Source organism: Polypterus senegalus, chromosome 2, assembly GCF_016835505.1.
Source record: "Polypterus senegalus isolate Bchr_013 chromosome 2, ASM1683550v1, whole genome shotgun sequence".
Classification (NCBI taxonomy): Eukaryota; Metazoa; Chordata; class Cladistia; order Polypteriformes; family Polypteridae; genus Polypterus; species Polypterus senegalus.
Genome location: NC_053155.1, coordinates 259,831,458 through 259,858,938, shown reverse-complemented (window position 1 = coordinate 259,858,938; position 27,481 = coordinate 259,831,458). Strand labels below are relative to the sequence as shown.

General features: G+C 36.6%; 1 protein-coding gene across 1 annotated transcript in view; it reads left to right on the top strand.

The window, feature by feature from the left end:
- The window catches only part of LOC120523807 (serine/threonine-protein kinase 24), a 161,806-nt gene that overhangs the window by 79,881 nt on the left and 54,444 nt on the right, over window positions 1-27,481 (top strand). The window contains exons 3-5 of the mRNA XM_039745428.1: window positions 8,269-8,325; window positions 13,896-14,004; window positions 26,710-26,867. Of these exons, the coding sequence (XP_039601362.1) occupies window positions 8,269-8,325; window positions 13,896-14,004; window positions 26,710-26,867 (324 nt within the window). The remainder of the gene's footprint in view (window positions 1-8,268; window positions 8,326-13,895; window positions 14,005-26,709; window positions 26,868-27,481) is intronic.

Here is a 27,481-nt window from a genome sequence, read left to right as displayed (position 1 = left end):
CAGCTTCTCGTTTGTCTTCTCGGCTGTATTGAGCAAGCCATTTTCTTTCTTCATATTTTTCTGAATGTCTTTGTGAATGTCTTTCTTGAGCTCAATTATAGCTGTAGCCGTGGCCAATGTTGAGATCATTTCCTTCAGTTTGGACAAATCGTTTCGGCTTTCGTGCTCCGCAGGTGAAGTGGCAACCTCTGTTACAGCCGATGCTTCCGGCTCGCTTGGAGTAGATGAATGCGTGGACTGCAAGGCCATCTCTAGTTTCATGTGATCTTCTGGAATCGGCAAGCTATCGTGACCTGCATCACTTGCACCTTCGCTCCCATCCATTTTCGCTCTCGACTGGAAATGGTGCAGTGGAACGAGGTCCTGGGAAGTCTGTGCTTTTGCCTGCCTGTTCCAGGTCAGTCTCTGAAATGCAGTACGTTGCACTTGCACTTGGTCCTGACACATGTCTAGACTTGGGTGTAGTTTTAGGTTTCTTTTCCATTTCTTTCTGACTCCCTTTCTTGTTACTCATGTTTATATACTGTAGTAGAAACTTCCTAGGTTAGGTAAATACCTTGGGATAATAAGAAATAAGAGAAAAAATAATGCCGCTGCAACGGAGCTCCGCTTCATACGTCCATTTCCCGTAACGGATGAGACCAACTCCTTGATAGGTTTTTAATGCAGAATCTAAGCTATATATTTTAGCATATACTTTTAGCTGTGAGGCAAGTTAATATATCTTTGTGTTTATAAATTTATTTGAAATATAACAGCATAAACTAAATCTCCTTATATTTTTTCCAGTTTATATAACGTAATACTTTTGTATAAAACAAGTCAAAAAAATGTTTGTGCTGTTCAATTACATAGTTCAATAGAGCACTAGTCTTAGCAGTGTTTTGATACTACCACTACATATTACAATATGTCATCATAATTTCAAATACAGTATACTTAAGCAACAATTTAGCTAATTTTGACCAATTTTTTTCTTTAGTGGAAATATTGATTATGGATTAACTAAAGATTGCCACTTGCAAAATGTTTCTTTATAACATGAACTGATAATGTTTTTAAAACAGGGAATCATCCATAGACTAACTTTATGCAATATATGCAGCTGTAAAAGAAGAGTTTCATTCGCTTTCAAATTTTGGAATTTAAATGTATAATTTATGGTTTATTTGTTCCTATTTGCTAGTTTGAATTGTGCAACTGAAAACATCATGTTAATATCAAAAGGTTTATACTATAATTTGAAACCATCAATAATTGTCACAGTTTAAAAAATTAATTTCGGCTTTCTTTGAATATCATAAGTGCTATCTAATTAAAGCAATCACTTTTTATTGATAGCCTTAGTTGTCATTTGGCAGAAGAATTAAGTACGTGTTTGACTATTGAACATGTCACTAATTTATCATTGTTTTACAACATACAGACCATATCTGTTGTTTGAGACTGTATCTATGTATATTCTGATTTCAGTGCTTTTCAGGATGTCGCTGTGCAATTGCTTCATTATCTGTATGGGCCAACATAGAACCCCATCAAATAAAAAGAGTAATGCTAGATTTTTCAGCAGAAACATATGTAAAGGAGACAATAAAATATTGTTAAAGTACATTAATAAAAATATTTTACTGATATTTACTGATTACTGATAATTAGCCTACAATGGATACAATTTATAAATGTGTATATGTACTAGAAGATTACATCCTAAATCATTTTTCACTACTTAGATAAATATGTAGCCTAATTAGGCTTTTCTAATGTAATCTATCACTGGTTATTTTTCCCCCTAATCTCAACTAGATAGACTTTCAAACACCACCTACAACTTTGTATTTCATTCTAGCTTGAATAAATGTGTCCAAGTTGCGGCATACTGCATGTAAATTGCAGTTGTAGAGAACTAAAAGTGAAGTAAGTAGAATTTATTTCAAGTGTGGGAGCATTAAGAGTTTATGTCAGTAGAGCATATGTTACTTTATATGCAGTATGAAAGAAAAATTCTGTGACATGGAGCAAACAGCATAATATACAAAGTGATTTGCAATGTCTCTTCCTATTTATTCACTTTTCTCTTTTATTATTAATATATGTGTGTATATAGCAAATGATATTGTTACTATGTGCTTGTTTATGCTTTTGGTTTAGTGTCAATTCACTTTTATTTTCATCAGAAATTGCAGTCAGCACAGATTAATGTTGTTTTGGAGTTTGTGTCCATGCAGATTTCATTTTTCTGAATTTAACTCATTTTTATATTTTAGTCATAATTAGCTCATGGCTGGTTTGTACTTCACCAGCATTTTTGTGCTTTGGGAATCATGAGAAATTCCATCTAGCCAGTGAAAATGTTCATATCAACATGCTTCGAGTGGTATAATTAGGATAACTGTTTTACTCGAATGTAGCACAAACAACCCTCCATTTATTCACTCATGTTTTATTTGTAAAATCTGTTAAATTGAAAAAAAAAAGAATTGTTCTGATGACACATGAGAGCAAAAATGTGATTGTATTGTCTACGCTATGAACTATAAACATATGATAAACTTGACCTTAAACTTGAATATTATCATTATTAGTGATTTGTGTTTAAGAGCACCACAGCTGGTGATTATTTGTCATTACTTTAATGACTGGTTAGCTGGTTTAAACAACCAGTGCAAGAAACAATACAGTAACTATAAATACTTACTGCAGTGACATTGTGTGGCCAGAAGATGTAATTATGTACCTCCTTGTCCAAGCTAGTTCTCAAATTCATATCAAATAGTGGCCTTTGTAGTAACACAGAGTTGAGTGGGGGAAATTCAAATTAATTTTATTTATTAATATTGTTAACAAAATTATACAGTATATTTTGGATTCAAAAAGAAATATTCATTTTTAAACTCTCTTCGTCTGACCTGTCGTGGGGTGGCATTGCCACTGTTTTTAAAGGTACGTTCTTGTGTTGGAGCCTTACAAAGTGTCCGTTTAATAGCTTTGAACTGCAACTTTTCGAAGTGTGCAGCTCTCCTTCTTTGTTGTTTGCTGTGGTTTATAGATCTCCTGTAATTAATGATACCTTCATTTCTGAATTCTCCTGGCTGATATCACCCTCTCCCATGACAAAGTATTTATTCTTGGTGATTTTAACATAAAAGTCCATAATTTCTAGGTGCAGCCAGGGTGTTCAGGGTGTCCGGTTTGGTGGACTCAGAATTGGGTCTCTGCTTTTTGCAGATGATGTTGTCTTGTTTGCTTCCAGGCCGTGATCTTCAGCTCTCTCTGAATCGGTTTGCAGCTGAGTGTGAAGTGGTTGGGATGGGAATCAGCACCTCCAAATCCGAGACCATGGTCCTCAGCTGGAAATGGGTGGAGTGCCCTCTCAGGGTTGGGAGAGAGATCCTGCCCAAAGTGGAGGAGTTCAAGTATCTTGGGGTCTTGTTCATGAGTGAGGGAAGAATGGAGCGTGAGGTCGACAGGGGATCGGTGCGGCGTCCGCAGTGATGCGGGCTCTGCATCGGTCTGTCGTGGTGAAAAAGGAGCTGAGCCATAAGGCAAAGCTCTCAATTTACCAGTCGATCTACGTTCCTACCCTCACCTATGGTTATGAGCTATGGGTAGTGACCAAAAGAACGAGATCGCGAATAGAAGTGGCTGAAATGAGTTTCCTCTGCAGGGTGTCTGGGGTTTCCCTTAAAGATAGGTTGAGAAGCTCAGTCATCCGGGAGGGGCTCAGAGTAGAGCCGCTGCTCCTCCACATTGAGAGGAGTCAGATGAGGTGGCTCGGGCATCTGATCAGGATGCCTCCCTGGTGAGGTGTCCCGGGCAAATCCAACTGGGAGGAGGCCCCGGGGAAGACCCAGGACACGCTGGAGGGACTATGTCTGTCGGCTGGCCTGGGAACGACTTGGGATTCTACCGGAAGAGCTAGGTGAAGTGGCTGGGGAGAGGGAAGTCTGGGCCTCTCTGCTCAAGCTGCTGCCCCCGCAACCCGACCTCGGATAAGCGGAAGAGGATGGATGGATGGATGGATTTTAACATTCACGTTTGCTGTCAATCGAAACCTTTGGTTAATGACTTTTTATCAAGGTTGGACTAATTTGATTTTATCCAGCATATTAATACGCCAACTCACTCTCTCAGTCACACCCTTGATCTTGTTCTTACTCGTGATATTTTAGTTAATAATAATGATTTATGGGATGTTTCTTTCACTGATCACTTTTCTACAATGATGGATATGAATATTACTGTTGATGTCCCGACTAATAGCTGTCCCCCACTCTGCTCGCGCTTTTTAAATTCTTCTATTATATCTGATTTTAAAGCTGTTTTCTCTAGTCTTGATGTGCATGTCCAAAATAATGGTATCGATGAGTCTGTCTTAAAATTGAATTCTTCCTGTAAAACAGTTTTAGACTCAATTGCCCCGCCCAAGATACGCAGTAATAAGGGAAGACCGGCTCCCTGGCTAAATGCAACTACGCAATCGCTGCGCTGCGCTCGTTGAACTGCTGAACGCCGTTGGAAAAAAGATGGACTGATTATCTCTAAGCAGGTTTTTAGGACTTCTCTTTTCGATTTCCAGGCGGCAGTTAAGAAAACTAAACAAGATTTCTTTGCCAATTTAGTATCCCGTCATTCTAAGAATCCTAGGGTCTTATTTAATTCAATTAGTGCAGCCATTCACCCTCAATCAGTGATGGGATTAAATAGCACTGTTCATTCATGTGAGCAGTTTCTATCATTCTTTAACAAAATTGATACTATCCGCTGTGGTATTGTTCAAACTGGCTATAAACTTACTACTGTTAATCATGACATTGTCTTAGAATCATTTGATATAATCTCACTTTCACAATTAAAAAGTACTATTGACACCCTTAAGCCAGCTCCCAGCCCCCTCGGCATAGTACCACCATGCCTCTTAGTGGAAGCCTTTGATGTTTTTGGCCCATCCTTACTATCCATTATCAATAATTCTGTAAGTGCGGGGTTTGTGCCATCATTTTTTAAACATACTGCAGTCAGTCCCCTTCTAAAAAAGGCAGAATTAGATCCTGGAGTATTAGCCAATTTTCGTCCAATTTCCCAACTGCCATTTCTGGCTAAAATTCTAGAAAGAATTATTTATAATCAATTGGTCGATCACCTTAACTCCAATAATTTATTTGAGATCTACCAATCTGGCTTTAGGCGTTATTATAATGTTGAAACGGCCCTCCTGAAAGTTTTTTTATGACATCTCTATTATTACCGACTCAGGTGGTGCTGCATTCCTTGTCCTCCTTGATGTATCCACTGCCTTCAACACTATTGACCACGAGATATTGCTGATGCGGCTTGAACATCTCGTTGGGCTTAAAGGGGCTACTCTTAACTGGTTCAGGTCTTATTTAACTGGTAGACACTTTTCAGTTACTTTTAAATTTTGTCTACTGCTCCTCTTAATTATGGTGTTCCTCAGGGATCCATTTTGGGTCCTATCTTATTCTCTATATACCTTCATCCTATTGGAGCTATTTTTAGGAAATTTAACATTCATTTTTATGCTGATGATACTCAGATTTATATTCCCGTCTGCAACTCTGCAATAAATCAACTCCACAACTGTCTTTCTGAACTAAGATCCTGGATGGCTAATAATTTTCTTGATCTGAATCAAAATAAAACTGAGTTGCTTATAGTAGGTCCATCAGCTAAAGCCCAAATTGGTCTTGGACTTCTCGGCTCTTTCTCTGTCTTTTGCATACCTCGAGTCCGCAATGTAGGTGTTATCTTTGACAGTAGCCTCTCTTTTGAGAAACAAATTGATTCTGTAATCAAGAGTTGCTTTTTCCAGCTTCGTCTATTAGGTAAGATCAAGCCTTTTTAATCTTCTGGGGATCTTGAGAAAGCTACTCATGCTTTTATTTTTTTCTCACCTCGATTACTGCAACTCGCGGTATTCTGGGATTAACAAATCCCTGATACACAGGTTACAGTTGGTCCAGAATGCTGCCGCTCACTTTCTGGTTGAGGCAAGAAAGTATGACTCTGTTTCTCCTATTTTAGCTTCTTTACACTGGCTGCCTATCAGTTTTTGAATTGATTTTAAAATCTTGTTGCTTGTTTTAAAATCTTTACATGGACTTGCTCCTGCCTATTTATCTGAATTGTGTGCTTTACACCAGCCATCCAGAGTGCTTAGATCTTCTGGTCAGTTGTCTCTTGTTGTCCCTCTTACAAATTGTAAAACTAAGGGGGACAGGGCTTTTGCAGCTGCTGCTCCTCGCCTGTGGAACTCTTTACCTCATCACATAACAGAGTCCTCTACAACTGAACTGTTCAAAACGAGATTAAAGACTTATTTTTATTCGCTTGTATTCTGTGACCTTCAGTAATTCTGATGGTTCCCTCATTGTGATTATAAAACATTACTTCTATTTATTATGTATTTTATTTATGCTCATTTATTTTATTTATGTTATTTGTTTGTTTCCTTTATTCTATTATTATAAAGCACTTTGGCCACAGCATTCCTATGTTGTTTTAAATATGCTATATAAATAAATTGACACTGACATTATAAATGTGATAGTCCTAGGAAAGTGATGTCTACAGAATTAAAACACAAACAAACAGAATGATCGTATACATAGTGAAATCAAACAGCTACTTGAGCTTCATATGTCTAGTGACAACTGTTATGCATATGTTCTTCAAAGCAGTGATGCACATTTGTGTCCCTTAAATATTGTAGCTCACTTTACACAGCGCCTTTTTGTGCTCACTAATTTAAAATAAATGTATATGCACTCAATATGGAATGAAATGAAATATTTAGGACCAGAGATGATAATGCCTTACACAGTGAAACTAATCACCTCCATACACTCCATACATAACATGTGAATTACCCCTTGGGATTAATAAAGTGTCTGACTGTCTGTCTATACGTACTTGGGCACCCCAACATTTTCTTCAATATCTATTACTGTGGAATAATTTTGGCCTGTCTGTTCATTACTATCTTAACTTGAAAACCTGTAAGCATATTTGTTTCTCTAGAAGTGTCTGTTAGTTGTAGCAAACATCATATATAACACCTTCTATTTTGTCTGGGACAAAGACACGTTTTTCCTTGATTTACCCCTTTGCTCCACAGTTTAAAATTACAAATCAAACAATTCAGGCATGATTAATGTGTACATTGCAGACTTTAAGTGTACAGTGGAACCTTGGGTCACGAATGTCTTGGACCACTTACAAATCAGGTTAGGACCTAAAAGTTCACCAAACTTTTGCATCTGATCACGACCACCCACTCAGGTGACGAACAAGCCAGTTTCCTTTCCGGTTCATACACACCGATGATTTCCGCACGTGTTCAGTCTCTTCCTATGCATTCCCTATGCAGCAAGCGAGAGAGAGCGAGAGCGAGAAGGCAGTTAAAGAATGCACCGGGCTTGTTTTTAAAGAGACTACAAGGTTAGTTTTCTCTGTTCAAGGTTTTCTCAGTGTTATTCAATGTTTTTACATTTAGTTTACTATTACACTTTGCATTCTATGGTATAATTAACTATTTTTGTGCTTATAAATCTTTAAAAAAATAGATTTACATACAGCTCGTACAGTTCGGAATGGATTAATTGTATTTACATACAATCCTATGGGGGAAATTACTTTGGGTCACAACCAAATCGGGTTGCGACCAGAGTTTTAGAACGAATTACGGTCGTGACCCGAGGTTCCTCTGTATTAGCATAAAGTTCTGCCACACCGTGTAGAAATTAGAAAGCTTTTCATATTTGTTCACCTCATTTCAGGGCACAGGAGGGGATCATGGAAAAACGTGTCTTTGTCCCAAACATTATTAAGGCCACTGTATTTGTTACTGGCAAATATGTTCAAATCATTAAGTAAGAGTAAATGAGAGATGTAAGGGAATACATATGATTTACTTATGTATTTGTGTATACTAATTTATAAATGTTAAATGTATATTAATTTACTTTTAAAAAATTAAAACAGTTGAATTTAACCTTAAGCTGTTCTGTTGTTGATTTCAGTTGTACTACATGGTCAAGTGGCTTGACTTTATTATTTTGCAAATTTATCATGTTTCTTTTAGTGATGGCATGTCATCTAAGAAGCTGACATTAATTGGTTTAAATGGAATCCTGGAAAGTGTTACTTTGAAGATGAGACAGTGCTCGAATGTTGTTATATGCATTTACTGTATTTCCCTTGGGTTGGCATTTGTTTTTGTAACTCACTGGGATTTTTTTTCCTTTACAGGATACAAAATTATGGATTATAATGGAATATTTAGGTGGAGGTTCTGCACTGGATCTGGTAAGCTTAATGTTTGTACTACTTCTAAATATATACTCCTTTTTACATCTGTTAATGTTCTGAAGTTGGCCTTTGCTGTTTCCATAAATAGATCAGTTATCGGTTTAAGGGATATCAATATGGACACTAGCCGTTACTATATTAATTAAAACATTGATAAGAGACAATAGTTAGCATTTTGGCCAATATAGCTTTTAAGCTTATAACATTGAATAATGGCTAGTGTCCATACCTATAATTAAATAAAGACATTTGAATAATGGCCAGTGTTCATATATATAATAAAGACATTTTTAATCTGTTCCCTTAATCTAGATGTATTTATTCATTTTTTTTGTCCATTTATGTAAAATACTAATTTATAGTACAGTAGTGTTTGTAAATGAGTATGTTTGTATACTTTCTGTGATAGTGAAATCACGTCTAAGGAGAATCTTTTAAAACTTATTTTGTGTCTCATGCCCACAGTTATGATGTGGAAATGTTTACGTGTACCAGAATTTGGAAGGGTTAAATCTTAATTATTCTGTTATATTATTGCTTATCTGTGCAAAAGAACAAGCTGAGAGTGCAGAAAGTCTTCATTGAAAGCAGTCCTGATTGTGATGTGTTGAAGTTGGGTTGTAAGAGCTTCAGGACAGCACCCATACATCCATCAGCAGTTATGCTGATGTATCTTTTTTTGTGGTCTTAAGACTGCAGGACGAGAAGAAAGAGTGATAGACCACAGATGCTGTGTGATCAGTAGGGCTTAATTGGGGGTAGCGGTGTTATGATGTAATTTTTTTCAATGAACTTCTGAGCTACATTTTGAACATGATCATTCCAGATATTTGCTCACTTTTGTTATATATTATAACAGCATTATAGAAATGATTTATCATTTGTTTTGAAATTGCTGCAGTGGCATTCTGATTTGGTTATGGTAAAAGATGCCTTCACATGTTGCTAGGAAACATCTCCCACAAGTCACGCCAAGTGACATCATCCGCACAGTGACATACAAACTGGCTTCACAGATCATTGGTTACCCAAGTTTGTGGAAATGGTCAATATTATTTTGTGTTTTTAATTAAGATTTTCTGGCATATCGCTTGGTGATTGCTTTTTCAGACTTCAGCCTGTAAAGGCTCTTGTTTTGACAAAAGTATTGCCTTGATTTACTAGTTTCTGAACATGAGTTATATCCTGCTCTAGACTGAGAGTGACTCAACATGGTAAATGTGTGAGACAATTCCCAGTATATTGAAGTGCTGTATGTATATTTACATTTATTTATTTATTTGGTTGATTCTTTTATCCAATGTAACTTACAATGTTTGAGATACTATTGGTTGCATTTTTTTTAAATTTTTTTTCCATTGGAGAACAGGCGGGTGAAGTGACTTAGTCCGGATCACCCAGTGTCATTGTTGGGATAATTCTGTGGCGCCACTGCCTGCTTGTGTGTATTTATTTTTATTTTTATTTTTTTTGCAGGGGAGGCACTTTGTCTGGCCTAGCTGGTTTATGACAGTTATTGAGGATATCATAGCGAAATATAGTGTTGGAAAAGAGCTTTAAAAAAATATGGGAACCATTTCTGTGCAACTTAAATTTAGAGAGATATAGCCAGTCAAATTCATAGTCCCACCCCCCATAAATTCAAACTTTGTTAGCTTAAATTTCCCTTAATATTAACCTGCTATTTCAGTTCCATGGGTTACTCATATGACCAAATCACCATGCCAAGTTTTGTTAAAATCTTTGACAATGCAGTCCAAAAGTAGGATGATTTGACATGGAATTACCCATATTCCTCTAAACCAATACAGGCTTCTTGGAACACATTACATATTGTATAGTTAACACTATCCTTACTAGTCTACTTATGCATTGCTTTTATTTCCGGTTAGCTGATTTTAAGTTCTATCTATAAGGATGAACAAAAATTGGCATTGATGAAGTAGAAATTAGCATGTTAAGCATCTGGAATTATTCTGTATTTATACTAGTTTTTACTTCCGGTAGAACATGTCACAGTTTTGTTAGTATTTGTGCAGTTCAGATAATATAGTGTGAAAAGATTCAAGTCAATTGGAAGTATATTGCATAGTTTGGGTATTTATTTTTGGTATCTGAGACCCAATCTGCTAAAAGCTGCATTATAGTAATAGCAGAACATACACCCCAGACAGAATTAAAGATTCAAACTCCCTTGGCAGGTAAAACAGTGTGCAATTAATCGTAAGAAATTGTAAATTTGTTGAGGAGCTTATCTCCACTATAAATTATTAGTAAAAAGCACACTCTGGCTTCCTAATATGTATTGCAAAATTGCTTATTTTGATAGATTGGAAAAGACTATATCAAGGAAGAGTTACACCCACTTTGCAAATGAAATCATTCAGTCAAGTCTTGGTAAAATAGAATACTGAAGCAAGAATGTAATCCGTAGTAGAGTCTACTAGTAATTGAAGCTCATCTGTTTTTTTGTTTTTTTTGTGCATGACGATCGAACATTTGAAAGAAATATAACCAGTAGAGATGGGTAAGCTGTGGTCTCCTTAGGTGGAGAAGAGTCCCAGCTTTTACGACTCTACATTATTTCTCCTGTGCTGGCTGCTTTCTAGCTTTGTCTACCTTCTCTTATCTGTGCCAACACACTGTCATGCTACAAGACCTTTGCTTATACTGTAGCCTTGTGTTCTGCTGTAGTGAGACCAGATGTGTGAAAGTGAATTTCATTGTTGACAAAAATCCATTTAGTCTCGTACATTATTTTTTTCAAAAGGTCAGCACTAGTATAAGTAATTCTATCTCTCTATTATAAAAAAAAAATCCTGGGAGAGAGAGACTAGGGAGGTGAGACATGATCTTCACCTGAAGATCACGGAAGACACTTAAAAGACCCGCGAGATGAAAGAGATTGGCCACGGAGCTTCTCATGGGAACCTTAAACATGAGACTTTGTGCCAAGAGATTGATCCAGGACCATCTCGTGGAGACATAGAACATGAGATTCTTGCTAGACAAGCCCTACGTACAGCCAGTATCAAGTAAGACCACGGGCAGCAAAACACTCAGTTGTGTCAAAGCTTTGAACACGCACAGGTCCAGGGCTCTCAGCGCATATTAAGCTTATAAGGACAATACGTATAGATGAAACGTCGATGACTAAGCAAAGAAGAAAGAGCAGCGCGAAGAAAAGAGACTCAGAAGCGTTGGAGAGAAAAAAATGCAAAAAAGAAAAAGAATAATCTAGTTGCAAATTCAGAAAATAAGGAAAGTAATAATCAGCCCGGAACAAGTGGAATTGAAAAAAAAGCACGTCCAATCGTGCTCAGAATTAAAAGACAAAGAGTAAAAGACAAAGTAGAACTTCATAAAAAGGTTCAAAAACGTTGACGCTATATACATGCAGAGCAGGTTAGAGATTATGAAAGCAGGAACATTAGAAATTGTCAAAAAATGAAAGTAAAGATCTCAGTAGTGCAAACAAACGGAAATTATTACTCAAAAAAAGGGAAAATAATCACCACAGACCAGGTGTCATTGAAAACAAAGCAGTACAAATCAAAGTCAGAAATAAAAGACAGAATACATAAATAAAAGAGCAGGTTAGAGATAATGAAAACAGTGGAATTCAAAAGACTACAAAAAGAATGAAGACACGAAACACACGCAGATCAAGATACAGAATATGAAAGCAGAAAAAAAACGAAAGTGTCAAAACCAAGAAAGTAAACATTGCATTAGTACAAACAAAGAGAAATTTTTACTTGGAGAAATGATAAAAAGGCGAATAGAGATTGAATATATGGACATAGGTGATATGTCAGAAGTATGTAAATATTGTAAGGCTTTGAAGTTTAAGTCCGAGAATTTCAAAACTTGGGTTTACCTCACATGCATTTATTGGTTACTTTGCAAAAAAAAATTATTAACTGCTGATGATGTAGATCGTTTTGTCTGTGCTGAAATTCAAAGCAGAGAAACCTATCCTGAATTATGGTACAAAGTCATTAAACACATGTCTCACGGACCTCATTTAAAAGATTCAGCATGTTGGGGCTTGAAAGATTCCAAATATTGTTTTTAACGAAGTTCTGAAATAAAAATGAAACTAATTAAATAGCAGCATTTCATAGAAAAAAAATCTTAAAAGTATGTATCCGGAAAACCAAACACGGGGGTTGGTGAGCAGAGGGCAAAGCTCCCAAGTAATTTAAAAAGTGAACATTTGCAAACAACAATGAAAACACAAGCAGAGATAATAATACTGATTAATGATAATAACACTGATAATAAATTTCTTTTGGAATGCACTAGCCATACACTACTGCACCCCTTTTTGCCAGAAAGTATCGAAAGGGTAAGCAGAGCTCACTTGCCTGCTCCAATACAACCTGTATGTTTTTGCATTTCTGAAGTTAGTGTTTTCAAGGGCGCCTTCATGCCAAACTTGTCCCTTTTTTTGTAATCTGCTTGACATTAGACATCCCTAACACATGACCCCAAAACTGTCCTTGGTCATAAATAAATTTTATTGGAAGAAACATTCAAACTGCCTAATTCTTTGAATGGGGTCAATTAATCAGTTGCTAGACTTTATTGCTGAACTAATTTTTAGTTCCCTCCCAACCCTGAATTAGATTAATCAGCTTTTAGAATGTTGTGTCATTCTGTAAAATAAGCCAGGTACCACCCCACTGTACAGATAGGCTTTAAGTTACAACGGCTTTTATGAAAGCTGGTTATCCCCCTAGCATTGAAGCATTAAAAAAGACTATTAAAGATGTTAAGCTTTAAAATGTACGCAGAATGCACTTCTTAAATAAATCGGCATTGGATTTAAAAATGAATGCTTTTCAATTTATTTTTAAAAAGGCTTTCACATTGTCTGGTTGAGGGGTTTCACAGCATGAAGAGTTTCAAAGTTGTATTAAAATAAAAAGAAGAAAATTACTTCTGGCTGAAGGAAGTTCACAATGGCCTCCTGAGACATCTGTGGCATTACCCCTGTATTGTTTCTTAATTATATGATCAACAATTTCAAATTTACAAAATGCTCAAATTACCGGTTTTGAATTAATTTCCATAAACTGCAACCTTAGCTTTTTCCCCCACAGAGAAATATTTTTTATTTACAGTTTAGTATCGGCACAACAATACAATACAGTTAGTATTGTTTTAATACATGATTTTTGTACTGCATGCTTTACAATGACTGTTTCACCGTGTTATTCAGGATTGCTAAACCCAGTTTTCTTTGCCACAAGACCTCTGTATTCAGAATGCAGAACATTTAATTGCATGAAGTGCATATGATGATTTGAAATTGTTGATTGTGAAGAATACATAAGTGTAAACTGTACACCATAAGTAAAATCGTGGAACAGAATCAATATCTACATCATAGTTTAAAATAGGGATTAGACTTACTTGGTTTCACAAGATATTTGTACAGGTCTTAGTGTTTGATCTTAAAACTCATTAATTAATTGTGATTTTCACCATATTTGCACTCCTACAACTGAATTTAATTTTAAGTTTTGTATGTGTTTTTTTTTTTTTTTTGTTCTTTTCAGTTAGAGCCTGGCCCTTTGGATGAAACACAGATTGCCACAATTCTCAGAGAAATTTTGAAAGGACTTGAGTACCTACATTCCGAAAAGAAAATACACAGAGATATTAAAGGTTTGTTCTCATAAGCTACTTTTTCTTTTATCCATGTTATTTAAATAACTTCTGTCTTCTTCAATTTGAGCAAGTGAAAGTGTTGGAGGTGCTCACTGTTAATTTTACAAAGGTCTCAGCTTCAATTTTTCTTTAGATCTTAATAGAGTTAAATGAATTTCATACACTTTAAAGAAGAAGAAAAGAAAAAAAAACATTAACTTTTCTTAGCAGTGAGCTTTGTGAACTTCTTATTGTTGGTTTTACCATTGTACATATTGCAATATTCTTTATAAAATGGAGATATGAGACAGAGTCATATAAAGGTTTGGGGCAGCCACCCATATAATCTGGTATCCTGGCTGCAAAAGTAACGATTGGCAGTTACAGCACTGATGTGCACAAAACCGAGTCCAAAACAGAACTGAGGGACTAGGGAAAAGGTGCAGGCTTTTAAAGGGGAAGACAGGAAGTGAGATCATATGGATCGGGCTCATGGTCTTCAGCCATTGGGTCAAGTCCGGACATGACATCACAGGGGCAAGGTCTTCTTTCATAGGCTCGGCCCCGAAAGTGACGTCAAAAGAGCCAGGTGGGATCTCCCGTGAATGGTCTACAGGAAAGGGAGAAAAAGAGTCAGTGCGCACTGCCACATCCCGGCATGCTTCGGAACTGCCCTTACTCAAGCCCTTTAGCTGCCTCCCATGCGCATGTGTGTGACTATAAATATATATACAGTGGAACCTTGGTATATGTCCTTAATTCGTTCCAGACCCTTTGACTTATACCAAACAAATTTTTCCCATAAGAAATAATGGGAAAATGATTAATCCGTTCCCATGGAAAAAAAAAAATCCTATTGCTATTGGCATGTATAAAATAATTTAAACACTGCTTAATACTAAAATACATAAATACAAAAGCAATTAGATGAAATAAATGAAAATTTTACCTCACTTTACTTTTTAATAACATCTTTGTTTTTCACAATCGTAGATACCGTCGTTCTCAGCAAACGGTATGCAACAGCCATGTCCCGGATACGCATGCCACCTTCATACTTTTCAACAATCAATTCAAATTTACATGAAAAAAACACAAAATCACGTTGTGACAATGCAGGTTTGCTGTATGCTCCCATCTGCTGCCGGGGAGCCCTTGAACCCTACACTGTCGGTAATGTGCCTGACTGCTAACCTCATTGGTAAAGCAAGGGGATGGTGAAAAAATGCAAAGTGCTTTTATTAAAACAATTAACAAAACAAGGTGTTCAAATTAAAGTGCAGTCTCCAAAGTTCCAATAAATAATCCATAAAATAAGAAGTGAAACGTGGAGGTTAAAACAATAGAAAAAAGTCTTCTTAAAAACAACGAAGTTAAAATAGAGCAGGAAACATTCTTTAAAAATAAAAAAAAAAGAAGAAGAAGCCCGGTGCCTTTTTACCTGGCAGCCCCCCTGCTTCCCAACAGGGGAGCGCCCTCCTTGCAGCTGACGTTAACTCTGCCTACTTCAGCTACTTCGCTCGCTCGCGCTCTCTCTCTCCCTCTGTCTCTCTCTCACTCACTCACTCACTCACTAACTCATTCAACCTCCCGTCCGTTCTTTCTTTTTACTCCCCTTCAAGCCAACTCACACTTCTGTTTATCAAGATAAGCAGCCCTCTCTCTCTCACTCACTCACTCACTCAACCTCCCGTCCGTTCTTTCTTTTTACTCCCCTTCTAGCTGACTTGCGCTTCTGTTTATCAAGATAAGCAGCCCCAGGAACAATCATGAATGCGGACGGTCCCTCACAAGTGCACTTTGGTGAGAAACGCCCACATCGCTAATCGCCCTGACAACCTTCAGCCACATAACCACCACGCCCCCTCACCAAGCTGCGAGCGCGGTGATTATTTATTTTAAAGCTGGACTTAGACAGGAGCTGTGGACCCGCTATATCACACACGTGAAAGTTCACAGAGATATTTATAGCGAGGGTTGTTCACTGAATGCTAGCAACTGCCGCACTAACGCTCGTGGGCAGTCGTGGCTTTGTCTTGAGAGAGGTAAACAAGGTTAGCACACAAGTCGTATTCCAAACAAAGGTCGTATACCAAGCAAAATTTTTCGTGTCCAAACAGGACGTATACCAAGTTGGACTTATTCCAAAGCAGACATATACCAAGGTACCACTGTATATTTAAAATAAATATATATTTAAAATATATTTTTATATATATATATATATAATGTATGTGTGTGTGTGTGTATATATATCTATACTAATAAAAGGCAAAGCCCTGACTAACTGACTCACTCATCACTAATTTTCCAAGTTCCCGTGTAGGTAGAAGGCTGACATTTGGCAGGCTCATTCCTTACAGCTTCCTTACAAAAGTTGGGCAGGTTTCATTTCGAAATTCTACGCCTAATGGTCATAACTGGAAGCTATTTTTCTCCATTTACTGTAATGGAGTTGAGCTCGAAAGCCATGGGGGGGCGGAGTTTCGTGTGACATCATCACGCCTCCCACGTAATTACGTGAACTGACTGTCAACGCAGTGCGTAGAAAACCAGGAAGAGCTCCAAAAAGCGCTGAAGAAAACATGCATTATATAATTGAGAAGGCAGCGAAACAATAAGAAGCGAGCGAGTGACATATACAACCATATTCAGGAGTGCTGCTACTTCGGAAACAAAGCACGGTGTAAACCTAAAGTTTAAATTGAGTTCATTGACAGGCTGTCGCTGGCGTTTGTCATGCCCACGGGTAATGCGGGATACAAGTTTAATGAGAGGACACAGGATATAAACGAGAGTTTTGATCACTTTGTAACTAAGTTAAAATTGCAGGTGAGGGGCTGTGCTTATGCAAATTCCGAGAGACTGCGTTTGTGGGGGATTGACAGTTAAGAAGGGTGGGGGAGTCACGTCATCATCTCCCCTCCCATTCACCTCATTTCGCTCTGAGCTGAGCTCCGCAGCTAACGCAGTAGTGATGGGAAGTTCGGATAATTTTACCGACTCGGACCTTTAAATCTCGTTCAGCAAAATGAAATCTGAAATCTTTTTTAGAGTCAATTTGTTCAGTTCTCTTTCTGGGTCAGACTGCATTAGGTTAAGCTTATGGGGCTGTCACGTAATGATCGAATGACTCAAACCCGAAAACTCGAGCGATGAACTAATCAATTCTGTTTCCGGCTCAGACTGAGTTGGTTAAGCTTATGGGGCTGTCACGTGATGAACGAACGACTCGAAAATCCCAAAGACTTGAAACAGGTGAATCAATTCCAATACAGAAACTATAGGAAGTTGTGCAACTGTGCATGCGCGACTGAACGAATAATTCTCACAAGACGACTCGTTCTTCCCGAGTCACATTAAAGATTCATTCAAAATGAACGAATTGTTCAAGAACGACCCATCACTATAACGCAGTGTTACGGAAGCGACTTTGACGCTGCCACCAAATTCTCACAAAAAAATCCACAAGTTAATACACACGCTGTCTCTACAGTTTCTCCACACTGAATCCTCCAGGCACTACTTACAAAAGGTTACATTGACAATCGTGTTACGTTATTTTTAAAATGTTTCCTTTTCTTAGCACAAGCACAGCTGAGAAGCTTCGATGCATGTGCTCCATAACGTGTTAAAAAATCACGCATTTAATCACACTTTGCATTACAAGCAAAGGTGAACTTCTGTCAATGCATGATTTCCTGGTACACCGATTACATTAATCAGTGCTTCCCGATTCATTTTACCCTCGCACCCCCTTGGTTTGAGAAGAAGTATGAAAAAATATGAGGTTAACACAGAAAAACAGATCACCAATTGAAGCTTTATGAATAATCGATTCGCCATCAATAATTGTTTTGGTAAAGCCATACTCAGTGTAATCCTCCTTCCATTTAATAATTTTTCCGCCACTAGCCATGATTAAATGAACGGTAAAAAAGTAAGAGGGAAGCGAGGTGACTTATTCAGCCAGGCAGGCGACGGCTTAATAGCTCGAATTTGGATATAAGTAGTTTCTATTTAGTCGCCAGAAATATCTTTGTTAGGAATGGAAGTTGAATTTAGTCTTTAAATTTCTATGGAATAGAAAAAGTTATGCAATGATGACTAAATTTAACTATATATAGTCAAAACTTTTATATATAAAGTCATTCCCGAATATATAAAGTCAAACCTTGATTATATAAAGTCACTGTCGGAATAAATAAAGTCAAAACTTGAATATATAAAGTCAGCGTCGGTGTATATATAAAGTCAAAACTTGTTTCTGAATATATAGAGTCAAAACTTGAATATATAAAGTCAGCTCTGGAATATATAATGTCATATCTTAAATATGTAAAGTCAGCGTCGGAATATATGTGTGTATATATACAGGTATATATATATATGTATGTATGTATGTATGTATGTGTATATATGTATGTATGTGTGTATATGTGTATATATATACTCAGCAAAAAGAGAAATGTCCTCTGACTTTCAACTGTTTTTACTTTCAGTAAACTTAATGTGTAAATATTTGTATGAACACTAAAAGAGTCAACACCATAAGACATAAACTAAAAATGTTTCACAATGTGTCCCTGAATGAAGGGAAGCTCAAATTCAAAAGTACCAGTCAGTATCTGGTGTGGCCACCAGCTGCTTGAAGTACTGCAGTGCATCTCCTCCTCATGGACTGGACCAGATTTGTCAGTTCTTGCTGTGAGATGTTACCCCACTCTTCCACCAAGGCACCTGCAAGTTCCTGGACATTTCTGGGGGGAATGGCCCTAGCCCTCACCCTGCGATCCAACAGGTCCCAGACGTGCTCAATGGGATTGAGATCCGGGCTGTTCCACTGCGAGGATGTTTAGCTGTCCTTCCTGTCTCCCTGTAGCGCTGTCTTAGGCGTCTCACAGTGCGGACATGGCAATTTATTGCCCTAGCCACATCAGCAGTCCTCATGCCTCCCTGCAGCATGCCTAATGCACGTTCACGCAGATGAGCAGGGACCCTGGGCATCTTTCTTTGGGTGTTTTTCACAGTCGTTTTTAGAACTGTGACCTTAAATGCCTACTTTCTGTACGCTGTTAAGGTCTTAACGACCATTCCACAGGTGCATGTTAATTAATTGATTATGGTTAATTGAACATGCATGGAAAACATTGTTTAAACCCTTTACAATGAAGATCTGTGAAGTTATTTGGATTTTTAAAACATTATTGTTGAAATACACAGTCCTGAAAAAGGGACGTTTCTTTTTTTGTATATATGTATATATGTATATATATATATATATATATATATATATATATATATATATATATATGTATATATATATATATATATATGTATATATATATATATATATGTATATGTATATATATGTATATGTATATATGTATATGTGTGTATATATATATATATATATATATGTATATGTGTGTGTATGTATGTATGTATGTATATATGTATGTATGTATATATGTATATATGTATGTATGTATATATATGTATGTATGTATATATCTATACTAATAAAAGGCAAAGCCCTCACTCACTCACTGACTCACTCACTCACTCACTCACTCACTCACTCACTGACTCATCACTAATTCTCCAACTTCCCGTGTGGGTGGAAGGCTGAAATTTGGCAGGTTGATTCCTTACAGCTTCCTTACAAAAGTTGGACAGGTTTTATATCGAAATTCTACGCGTAATGGTCATAACTGGAAGCAGTTTTCTCCATTTACTGTAATGGAGATGAGCTTCAACGCCGTGGGGCGGAGTTTCGGTGACATCATCACGCCTCCCGTAATCACGCAGTACATAGAAAACCAGGAAGACCTCAAAAAAGCGCTCAAGAAAACATGCATTATATAATTGAGAAGGCAGCGAAACAATAAGAAGCGAGTTCTGCTACTTCGGAAACAAAGCACGATGTAAACCTACACTTTAAATTAAGTTCATAGACAGGCTGCCGCTGGCGTTTGTAATTTAGTGCCTGCCCATATAAGGCCATCCGTCAGCGGCAATCCAATAGCAAACTGCCACGGGTAAATATTCACGGGTGAAGGACTGTGCTTATGGAGAGGAAGATGAGATGGTCAGGGTGGTGTTTGACACAAACTCAGCGAAACTGCCAGAGAAAGTTTTAAGTGCCAGGACTAAGGTAACATTAAATAAAGCTATGGACATAGCACGAGATGGCACCAGCACAGCTGGGAACCTTCGATGCAAGTACACCGAGTGGCTCACGTGAACTGATGCAGTGCACAGATAAAAGCAACAGTTCCAAAGAGCTGAACAAAACCGAATTACACAATTGAAAAGGCAGCAAAAATATGAAGCGCCTGATAAGCATATTCATAAATGCAGCTACTGTGGAAACAAAGCACACGGTGGAAAAAGTCAATGTCCCGCTAAAGGAAGACAGCGTAAAAAAAACCCGTGCATGCAGTTTGTCACATCACAGATAAAAAGGAAGACGAGCTGTTTATTGATGCAGTAAGGAACTAATCGATGAATGAAACCTCTTATCTTTACAACGATTGACAAACACGGAATGTAACTTGAACACATCGCACAAATACGAGCCTGATTGAAAGAAATAATGATAATCAAATCCTTGATGACAGCAACATTCAATAACACTCACAAAACAATTACTGTATATTGACAATCATGTTACGTTATTTTTAGAATGTTCCCTTTTCTTTTCATAACTTCTACTTCTCCACTCGATACACGGGTATATATATATAATATGTATATCTATAGCCCGATCTACAATACATACTTTAGCATAGACAAGCGGTGGCGCAATTGTAGAGTCTTAAGCCTCTAACGCCGACATTCGAGGTTCGATTCGAGAGGGATGTACTGACTATACGCGCTACCGATTCATTTTACCTTCCCATCTCCTTGGTTTGGGACGTATGAAAAATATTAGGTTAACGCAGAATCATGTTACGTTATTTTAAAATTTTCCCTTTCTTAGCACAAGCACAGTTGAGAAGCTTGATGCATGTACTCCATAACGCGTTAAAAATAACGCATTTAATCACACTTTCAATTCCAAGCAAACGGGAACTTTTGTCAATGCATGATTTCCTGGTACATCCATTACACTGATGCACACATCACAGCTACAAAAATGTTAGAGTCGGAATAAAGCGCGCTCCTCGACTGATCATTTCGACTACCCGAGTAAGCCTTGATAAAAGCATGGTTTTGTGCACACTGAAAAGCAAGCAAAATTAGATGCATTACAGAAAGCGGACTTTGTGGCTCTTACTGGGGATCATTGGACTTCCGTGACCGTTAGTAATTCTAAATACATCTAATTACAAAATGTTCAATGATCACACTGTTTTAGCCTAATGTACAAAATAATTTTGGCTAATGTTACTCAGAGTTTAAAGAGTAAGCTGGTCAAATTACCTTTTATGTTTCTGACTTATTTTTTTAAGAAGAAAAACTGCACTTTATGGTGAAATTTTGGTTATTATTATTTAAAGACAATACTATTCTGAAAATGTACTTAAAGTACTTAAACTACCACTTTATTTTTAAGTCTGCCCAATTTTAACCAGGGATGATATTTTTGTTTCTGTTTTGAATTCAAATGCAGTTTAAAAGCTTTTTTTCAGAAATTAAAACAGCTTCAGTTTACAATATTCATGTCCATGTCTATTATTTGATTCTGTCGCCCACTAAAACCGTTTTAAATAAAAAAAAACATTTGCGATTTGGGGCAAATTTACGTGTCGATTACATACGATTAATCAAGATTAATTCTTACACAGCCTCTAATTAATTGGATTAATTTTTTTAATCGAGTCCCACCCCTAATATATATATGTAGATATATATATGTAGATTTGTATATATATGTGTATATACAGTATATATGTAGATATGTATATGTTGTATATACAGTATGTATATATGTGTGTGTATATATACAGTATGTGTATATATATGTATATGTATATATATGTATGTGTGTATATGTATATATATATAACTGTATATATATATATATATATATATATATATATATATATATATATATATATATATATATATATATATATATATATATATGCCAGCAACACTCATGACAATTACAAAACAATTACATTGTCAATCATGTTACGTTATTATTAAAATGTTTCCTTTTCTTTTACTTCTCCGCTGCCAATCACAGCTATTTTGTATATATATATATATATATATATATATATATATAAATAGATAGATATGACAACAACACTCATATCAATGACAAAACAATTACATTAACAATCATCTTACGTTATTTTTAAAATGTTTGCTTTTCTTTTTCATAACTTTTTTAACACACTACTTCTCCTGCTGCGAAGCTCGGGTATTCTGCTAGTATATATATATATATATGTATGTATGTATGTGTGTATGTATATATATATATATATGTATGTATGTATGTATATATATATATATATATATATGTATGTATGTATATATGTGTATATATATATATATATATGTATGTATATATGTGTATATATATATATATATATATGTATGTATATATGTGTATATATATATATATATATATGTATGTATATATGTGTATATATATATATATGTACAAACCGGATTCCAAAAAAGTTGGGACACTATACAAATCGTGAATAAAAACTGAATGCAATGATGTGGAGGTGCCAACTTCTAATATTTTATTCAGAATAGAACATACATCACGGAACAAAAGTTTAAACTGAGAAAATGTATCATTTTAAGGAAAAAATATGTTGATTCAGAATTTTATGGTGTCAACAAATCCCAAAAAAGTTGGGACAAGGCCATTTTCACCACTGTGTGGCATCTCCCCTTCTTCTTACAACACTCAACAGACGCCTGGGGACCGAGGAGACCAGTTTCTCAAGTTTAGAAATAGGAATGCTCTCCCATTCTTGTCTAATACAGGCCTCTAACTGTTCAATCGTCTTGGGCCTTCTTTGTCACACCTTCCTCTTTATGATGCGCCAAATGTTCTCTATAGGTGAAAGATCTGGACTGCAGACTGGCCATTTCAGTACCAGGATCCTTCTCCTACGCAGCCATGATGTTGTGATTGATCCAGAATGTGGTCTGGCATTATCTTGTTGAAAAATGCAGGGTCATCCCTGAAAGAGATGATGTCTGGATGGGAGCATATGATGATCTAGAACCTGAATATATTTTTCTGCATTGATGGTGCCTTTCCAGACATGCAAGCTGCCCATGCCACACGCACTCATGCAACCCCATACCATCAGAGATGCAGGCTTCTGAACTGAGCGTTGATAACAACTTGGGGTGTCCTGGCCTCTTTGGTCCGGATGACATGGCGTTCCAGATTTCTAAAAAGAACTTCGAATCGTGACTCGTCTGACCACAGAACAGTCTTCCATTTTGCCACACTCCATTTTAAATGATCACTGGCCCAGTGAAAACGCCTGAGCTTGTGGATCTTGCTTAGAAATGGCTTCTTCTTTGCACTGTAGAGTTTCAGCTGGCAACAGCGGGTGGCACGGTGGATTGTGTTCACTGACAATGGTTTCTGGAAGTATTCCTGAGCCCATTCTGTAATTTCCTTTACAGTAGCATTCCTTGTTGTGGTACAGTGTCGTTTAAGGGCCCGGAGATCATGGGCATCCAGTATGGTTTTACGGCCTTTACCCTTACGCACAGAGATTGTTCCAGATTCTCTGAGTCTTCGGATGATGTTATGCACAGTTGATGATAATAGATGCAAAGTCTTTGCAATTTTTCGCTGGGTAACACCTTTCTTATATTGCTCCACTATCTTTCTGCCCAACATTGTGGGAATTGGTGATCCTCTACCCATCTTGGCTTTTGAGAGACACTGCCACTCTGAGAAGCTCTTTTTATACACAATCATGTTGCCAATTGACCTAATTAGTGTTAATTGGTCTTCCAGCTCTTTGTTGTGCTCAAACTTACTTTTTCCAGCCTCTTATTGCTACTTGTCCCAACTTTTTTGGGATTTGTTGACACCGTGAAATTTTGAATCAACATATTTTTCCTTTAAAATGATACATTTACTCGGATTAAACGTTTGATCTGTCATGTACGTTCTATTACAAATAAAATATTGACATTTGCCATCTCCACATCATTGCATTAAGTTTTTATTCACAATTTGTTTAGTGTCCCAACTTTTTTGGAATCCGGTTTGTATATATGTATATATATCTATATATACATTTTTTTTTTAATTGGTGTGTTTGACTTTCTGATGTTTAGCCAGGTTTTGCCGTATTTCCTCTATGCATTGGGTTTTCAAAAGCAAAGTTGTTTATCCTTTGAAGCCAAACGTGTCAAAGCATGAATTCTATTCGTGGACCAAGCAACTGGTGACACAGCAAATGCCCATGCTAGTTTTCACCTGTTATATTTCTGTGTTACATTTTGCATAACCTGTAGGTCTCAATTCCAGAGAGTGGTGACTTGGTGCGTTTTGGTGAAGCTTGCAAATTAGATTTTCACTGTTCTCTGTGCATTGATAATAAGTCTGAAATTGATTACACTACATTACTTTTTTTTAAGCATAGAAAAGCCTTCAATTTTTGAAAAAGTCACTACCACTGGTCACCTGTAATCTGTTGTGAAGTGCACAGTATCAGTCAACTTATCTACAGCATATGCCAAATCACTGTTGTTCAGAATATGGTGTGGGTGGTGATGGGGGTTTTGAAGTGAGTGTAAATAATATGCAACTTTTGCTGTTTATTGGTGGTAGTGATTCATTCAGGTGCACAATATGATAGTGTAGCCCTGATTTTAACTTTTGATGCCAATATGAATTGGTTCAATTCACTATATTGGGTTCAGGATTCGTATCTCACGATATTTAATCAAAATCTGAATGCAAAAGACCTGTGATTGATACTTTTTTGTTTATTATTATTTAGTTTATTATTACACAATACATTACAATAGTATGCTTAACATTCTACTGACTAAATTAAAGCAATTATTGTAAAAGTTTTTTCCTTACCAGAAAAAAGTGCAGATGAATCTAATAATTGGATCGGATATAAACAATAAGAGCAAAGCTTAATAACCTCTTTTCTTAGTCTAGGAAATCAACAATTTTTTAAGAGCACAGGCATGTCCATGTTTTCATGTAGTAACTGTAACCTTTGGGCATTCATAATATCTCCTGCATTTGAAAAAACGTGTTCACTTGGAACACAGGTTGCTGGAGTTGAGTGGTATGTTTTGGCCTGTGGGGAATGCAGTGGGTATGTTTGCACATTTTGTCTCCACCATTTAAGTGGGCAGCACATGAGTGCAATAGGGGACTCTTTTCTGTACATATCAATTTCTTGCTCTAGCCCACTCATGGGTAGTGCAATGAAATAATCTTCAAGCAGATCATTCATCTTAGACTTTTGGGAGGTGGTTGCTCTAGCTCAGCACCAAGTTGTTTTGCTCTCCTATCTCCTGTTCCCTCTGGTTTCTGGATCTACAAATAGCAGAAGTTACAAGTTTTTTATTTATATATAAAAATGGCTAGTTTCAGCTCAAATTTTAATATCTATAGGTAAACTCTGATAAGTGAGACACAATATATTAGGTTATAAGTCGTGGTATGTCCAGCATTTGTTATTAGTGCCAGTTTCATTATGTATGAATATTTCAACGGTCACTAGTCTGCTTTCTCGGATGCTTTTGTGAGTAGTACTACTAGCACTTTACAAAATGTGCTTTTTACTGCTGAGCACAGACCCACACTTGCAGTGTAAATAAATACCTGGCTGCACAGTAACTGCTTTGCTTTCTCCTTTATTCTGTTGAACTCAGCATCGCCCTGGATAGGTTCCAGATATAGCAGAGCTCTAAATCTTGCATCCATCGTGAAACACTCCACAAAAAAATCATAGACTGCACTGTAGTCATCTTGCATCCATCGTGAAACACTCCACAAGAAAATCATAGACTGCACTGTAGTCCAAAATGCTGGCAGACAGCAGTCTTAAAAGATGATGGGGGCATCCTCAATTTCTACTTTGTCTGACTCCAAATTTTTTTTAAGTTACTCCATTCTTAGCTACACACTCTCAAACTAATGACAGGGCTTGTTAATGCATGTACGACACTGACGGAGCCTTCTGTTGTTAAAAGAGGATTTAAGAAAAATAGAGAATGCATAGCTTTTTGTTATGCTTAGAGAAACAGGTTCTATGTCATTGTGATCAACATCTATATATGCACTATGAATTTTGTCTTATTTTTGTATCATGAAAGTTTGTGGCACAAAATATCCTTACATTCCTGAGGGTAGTATTTTTGAATGTTTTTACAAGAAAACAAATCATCTTTATGTTTCATTTGTCTATATGTTTCATTTGGGTTTCATCCCAAAACACCACCACAATATTCAGACTATTAACTAGTGTGCCTTTTAAAAGAATATTAAATTTCATACAATTAAAAAAAAATAATAATAAAACATTGGTATTTAGCTTTTTGCTACCTAAGTTTTAGAATGTTTGCTAATTAAACCTACTGTAAAGAAATTTGTTTCATTTGTGATATATATATTTCTCTATACCGTAGTATTTTATATTAACAAGTGTTCAATGTAAAGTCGTTTAGTACAGCTTTATATGTTAAAGACCTTCTTAATAAAATGTGTTAAATGTCATCTTAACTTGTTTTTTTTGCTATTTTGTGCAGCTGCCAATGTTTTGTTATCTGAACAAGGAGATGTCAAACTAGCAGATTTTGGTGTTGCAGGACAATTGACAGACACACAGATAAAGAGGAATACATTTGTAGGTACACCTTTTTGGATGGCACCAGAAGTAATAAAGCAGTCAGCATATGATTCAAAGGTAAAGCATTTCCATTTATTTAATTTAATGTACTAGAATAAGATTTCATTAGCCATAGAATTAGAGTTGCTTAATTTTAAATGAATACATTTAACAGTAACTTGAATTAAATTTACACTGTATGTATATAGACTACTGTAAGGGTGTTATGCTGATTGTGCTGATACCATAGTGTTTGGCTGAATTTAATCATTTTCAATTACTTCCCAAATCTTTTCCTCCACTCCGTATCATCCTGGACATCTATTGGAATGAAACCAATTCTGTTCATATTGTCCAACACCACCTCCAACCACATCTTCTTCAGCCTCCCTATGCCATCCCCTGCAATTCCATCTTGATGTGCATGTTCTACCAGTCATCCTCTGCCTTTTGCTTCAGATGTTCAAGCCATTTTAGGTGTTATGCTGAGGAGAATACGACTATCACCTCCTCTTTGTTTTACCTCTTTTTTTTCATATTCCTCTCAATCCTTGACATTCCACACACACTCTCTCCTGATGATTCTCTTATCTTCTAGCTTTGCTTCTTGTTCTGCCTATATTTGCTCCCATAGAGCTTAATACTACTTACATAGCTTTCAAGAAAAGTTTTTTTTCCTTCAGAGTGAGGAC